Genomic DNA, 4,437 nt, shown 5'->3' with positions numbered 1-4,437 from the left:
ATCCTCCCCCAACTCTGTATTATACCGTACCTTACTTGCTGACCTATTGTTCCTACGTTCCTTCACAGCTCCTACGCTGTAACTCACTTTCCAGAAAGCCAATCTCGCCAATCGCTGCCTCCCCTCATGACGTCCACCACCGGAATGTCTTGCTTGTGGCGCCGAGGGTTCAACGGCCTTCCGGGCCGATTTCCCCACACTCGTCCCATCCACATACACCCTTGTTATGTACCTCCTCTGCTTTATGTATTCTGCACTCTCCCCGGTCCAAGGGCTCCATGAACTGACCCTTCAGTTCGTCTTGACACCATCTTCAACCAGAGACTCGCACTGCAGCGTGTGCTTTATCGTCCCTTGTTCCCGGATACCACGTGGCTCCCTCTTACACAACCCTCTACGTCGCGATCGAAGCTTGAGTTTTGAACCATCTTTGTGATGTGACAGCCCTTCCACCTCGTTCTCAGCGGTATAGCAGTGTCTATATGACCACTTTATCTGTAACCGCCTGAATCTCAGGTCGGCAAATGCGGTCTGTGAGCCTAGCTGAATTACGGAGAGCTGAGCCGGACATTTTATTATTCAATCGTAATAATATAGCCAAAGCTTACCGCGTAGGAGAGAGATCCCGACTTAAAAGTTGTCACACCGCATTATGGCCAGTCGTGTAATACGAATCCGCAAGTCTACACCTAATCCATCAATTAATTCATGCTTCTTGTTTTGGCTAGTATAATTTTGACGACCAACTCCGATCCCCATCTAGTAACTGAAAATTCTTCATCCAAGTCGTGACTATTAAAAACAAATGCAGCAATATTTACAGTATCGTAGCGGGAATTTTCAGCCCCTTTAATCTAAGCCCGGAAGCCATCCACCACGGGATAATGAAGCTCCTAACCCATCAAGCGCTGCTATCTGGTCATTTGTTTCAGTTTGCATATTGCCGTTACCTTCTGTGCTGCTGTTAGGGGTATCCTGATTGTTGCTGTCACCAAACATGAACACAGAGTTGTCCTGTCCATTGTTGGCCATCTGCCAGGCCTCAAAACTCTGGTGCCACCTTGCGCTGTCGTTCAAGAACCATTCTTGCCCATCCATCCTCATAGACCGGTTGGATGTTGGAGGATTGCTGACGGGCGGGACACTTGTGCCGGCGTTTGCCATGCTGTTGCGGTTGATGGGTGCAAATGCCTGCTGATAAGATGGCATCGATGATGTAACAGGGACAGAACCCCATCCACCCATAGGCTCGGGTCCAAATCCTGCGTTGGATCTGTTCAAAGGAATCCCCTGTTGCTGAGAAAGGATGGTGTTCGACAGCGGGGCGCTTGTCAGCATGGTGTCTGTTACAGATCTTTGAGGCTGGTGCTGCGGCTGTTGCTGTTGCTGTTGCTGTTGAAGCTGTTGCATCGGTCGAGCCAATTGTGCTCGATTGTACGGGGGAAAGGGGCTGTATTCACCCATGACCTTCATCCCCAGACCACCATCAGAAAGGGGCGAAGCTCCTGCCTGCGAATGAGGTGACGGTACATCAGATGTGCTGTATGTTCCGTATTTTTCGTCGGCCCGATGAAGCACGAATGCTGCATCCTCAGGGAGTTCGCAATTCCACTTCCGGGCGAGAACGCTCAGGATACTCAAGGTTCTTCTCGCGCAAAGCCAATCTTCCGCAATTTCTTCGAGGTGCTTTACCCCATGAGTGATATCCCGACGAGCAGTTTTCTCGGGAAGATTTAGTAAATGGATTGTGCATGCGCTGTGCACCATATACACTGCGATGTTACAAATCTGGCGCAAGTTCCAAAGCTTCTTGTACAATCGAAGCAGTTTTGAGATTGCTCCAGCATTTGCTGTACAAATACGGCGAGGTGAGACATGTGGCGGAAGAGGCGAAGAAGTAGGTGAGTACTTTAGGAAAGGTCGGAAGAGATGTATGTATTGGAGATGAAAGAACATGCTATTCAGGGTCAGTCATTTGTGGCTTAGCTGTCCGTTACTGCGTCACTTACTGCATGAGAAGCACATTGGGTAGCTGGCCATCTTTAGGCTCAAACTCCCTTGGAAGTTCTTTTCGCCACTCTTCTAGACGGCGATGCAGCTCACTTAACTTCTTGAGTTCTACCGTCTTCCCACTGGACCTGCCAATGTGACTTGGATGGTAGAAGAAGGCGAGCAAATCACTACTGATCTCGGAAAGCTTTGACATCTGCAGAGCAATAGCTCGTGTTCGTGCTGGTTGTTTAAATGACTGGTCAAATCCACTGTCCGTATAAGGCGACCATGATTCCGCATCCTCGTCTGGGAATACATCGAATTTGGAAACGTTGAAGGAACTCTTGGGGATCTGAGGCAGCCTGCCGAGGTAATTGGACCAGCATTTGTCGAACAGATAGCAGCCCCAGAATGTAATTCGCCTGGCATCAATCTCATAATCACTCATTCGTTCTTTGTCGAGCTGGCCAACATCTAGGTTCAGGCCAATATCTTCAGCCATGCGGAAACTCATTCCGCTATAAACCCACCCCTTGGCTTCGCGAGCACAACCGGCTTCTCTCACCGACATGAGTGCCAATGCTTGAACGGTAACTAATCGGGGTTTTTCGTATTCGTCGTTTTCAACAATCAAGCGTTTTGCCTCAGCAAAAAAGTGATCGCCTTTCGTCCGGCTATCGCCAGGGGTACCATAGGCGCCGGCTACGCTTGTAAAATGGCAACCCAAAGCGAGCATAGCGTTGACCAAGAGTGATGAACAGTATGCAGTACCTCGTCCGATCCCGGCCTTGCCTCTCAAAAAGTCTTGGAAGAAGAGTGTTTTTGAGAGCGTGGTAAAGTAAGGGTAGTGCCAGTTGAAGTACATGTTAATTAGGTGAGTGATGAGCTGAGTGTCCTGGGTGACGCGAGTCCAAGAAGTAATAGGATCCTGTCCAGCTGTGTAATCTTCAAAATTTGGCTCCATTTCTCCTTCGTGAGTCGGATCACTCAGATAGATAAGATGAGAGGTACCTCCGATGAAGCGAACGTTACCGTTCTCGAGTCTGAGCTCACCCATTTTGCGAGCCAGATCCCTTTCACCCTGCTCGGGTTGGTCGGTAGTATAATTATCATTGGATTGATCATAATCATCAGAATCATCATTAGCCAACGGAATTGTCGGTTGTGGCGGTTGTTGCTGTAGTGGCTGCTGCTGTTGCAGCTTGATAATATCTTCGGCAACAGCGTCAAGGCTATTGCAGGTACGGATTTTCTGAACAATGCCCAACACGTCGTCTTCTTCAGCATTCAATATAGCTTCGATTAGAATCTGTAAGGTCGAATTGCGTGCCTTCATGCTGTCGACCTTTTCGCGATAAACACCCTTCCGGCGATGGTCTGAGTTAGGATCATAAACACACTCAGTTCCATATACGCTGGAGCATGCAGCGCAACTGGGAAGGGCACCATCGCACTTGGACTTGCGTTTACGGCACGCTATACACGCCGTACTCACGCATCGCCTCTTCTGACTGGCAGAGTCGGCGCCTCTGCGTGACTTCTTGCGAGTTGACCCTTGGGCAGTTGTCGATGGACCCGCCTGCACCGCGGTCTTGGGTTCCGGCTCTTCCATGGTGTAACTGAGCAAGCGAAATCTGGTGATGAAAATTCAAATCAAACAAGTGGCAGAGGTCAGGATGCAAGGAGATCCAGATAGTAAACAGTCTTCGTGAGATGATATGACACGATGCTTTGAATGAATGTGCTGGTTCGTAGGCCCACAACCTAGACTGTGGGGGACGAAATTGTGGTTAGAGGTTGAACGGGGATCAGCACTTTGGCTCAAACTAAGCGAATATGAGGTCTTTGTGGTTGGTTAATAGATACGGGTGCGGGTGATAGTTTGGATGTGATAGATTGGAAAAGAATTGGACAGGAGTTGGAGACTGAGCATATAGTCCTCCTAACAACTATTCCATCCTGACTTTGCGGGTTTTGTAATCAACCATGTCTGCTAGGGACAAGGTGAGGGCTTCTGCCGAGTTGACCAACTCCACGGGACCCGTTACCCAGGGTCAACGCCGAAGACAGCCCGGGGGTGCCTGACCAAAGTGAGGTGATCTGAGATGAGGTGATGATGCGAGGCGATACAATGCGATGCAATGAAACCTGAGGAGGAAAAAAAAGACCGTGGATGAAGAGTGAAGAGGAATGGGGATGTGTGAGGTGGGTTTCTTGCAGCTGAGGCCTAGACTCTGAACGCGGCTGATTAAGGTAAATCTTCAGGCGATTCCCGACTCGACCTGACCTGACACCGAATGGATGTTCCTTCTGGTACTTTACTAATGTAGGAAAAGACCCTGAGGTAGGTGCACGCGTGGTAAGGTCAAGCAGGAGAAGGAACAGTGAAACTGACGTTAACGTCCGTCACCCAAAGACTGGCCACCCCCACAGACCGGCCACCTC

General features: G+C 49.5%; 2 protein-coding genes across 2 annotated transcripts; one reads left to right on the top strand and one right to left on the bottom strand.

Annotated features, from left to right (window-relative positions):
• Window positions 1-294: 294 nt before the first annotated feature.
• On the bottom strand, window positions 295-4,390 carry FOIG_12843 (uncharacterized protein). Its single transcript, XM_031213786.1, has 2 exons — window positions 2,010-4,390; window positions 295-1,957 (listed from the first exon to the last, which is right to left on the bottom strand). Exons 1-2 carry the CDS (start codon window positions 3,602-3,604, stop codon window positions 850-852), a joined length of 2,703 nt encoding a protein of 900 aa, XP_031056360.1. The 5' UTR covers window positions 3,605-4,390; the 3' UTR covers window positions 295-849.
• FOIG_12844 (uncharacterized protein) lies at window positions 3,979-4,077 on the top strand (the record flags this gene model as incomplete). Its single annotated transcript, XM_031213787.1, has 1 exon — window positions 3,979-4,077. One exon carries the CDS (start codon window positions 3,979-3,981, stop codon window positions 4,075-4,077), a length of 99 nt encoding a protein of 32 aa, XP_031056361.1.
• Window positions 4,391-4,437: the final 47 nt, after the last annotated feature.

This window comes from Fusarium odoratissimum (assembly GCF_000260195.1).
Source record: "Fusarium odoratissimum NRRL 54006 unplaced genomic scaffold supercont1.29, whole genome shotgun sequence".
NCBI classification, from domain to species: Eukaryota; Fungi; Ascomycota; class Sordariomycetes; order Hypocreales; family Nectriaceae; genus Fusarium; species Fusarium odoratissimum.
Note: the sequence above shows the minus strand (reverse complement) of the source record. Positions and strands in the feature narration are given on the sequence as shown.

What these genes read in the sequence shown, in the direction of transcription:
- FOIG_12843 (XM_031213786.1), bottom strand. Translation starts at nt 3,604, where the DNA reads ATGGAAGAGCCGGAACCCAAGACCGCGGTGCAGGCGGGTCCATCGACA. An exon ending in CCCAATGTGCTTCTCATGCA is followed by an intron (nt 1,958 to 2,009) that starts GTAAGTGACGCA and finishes GACCCTGAATAG; the next exon opens with CATGTTCTTTCATCTCCAAT.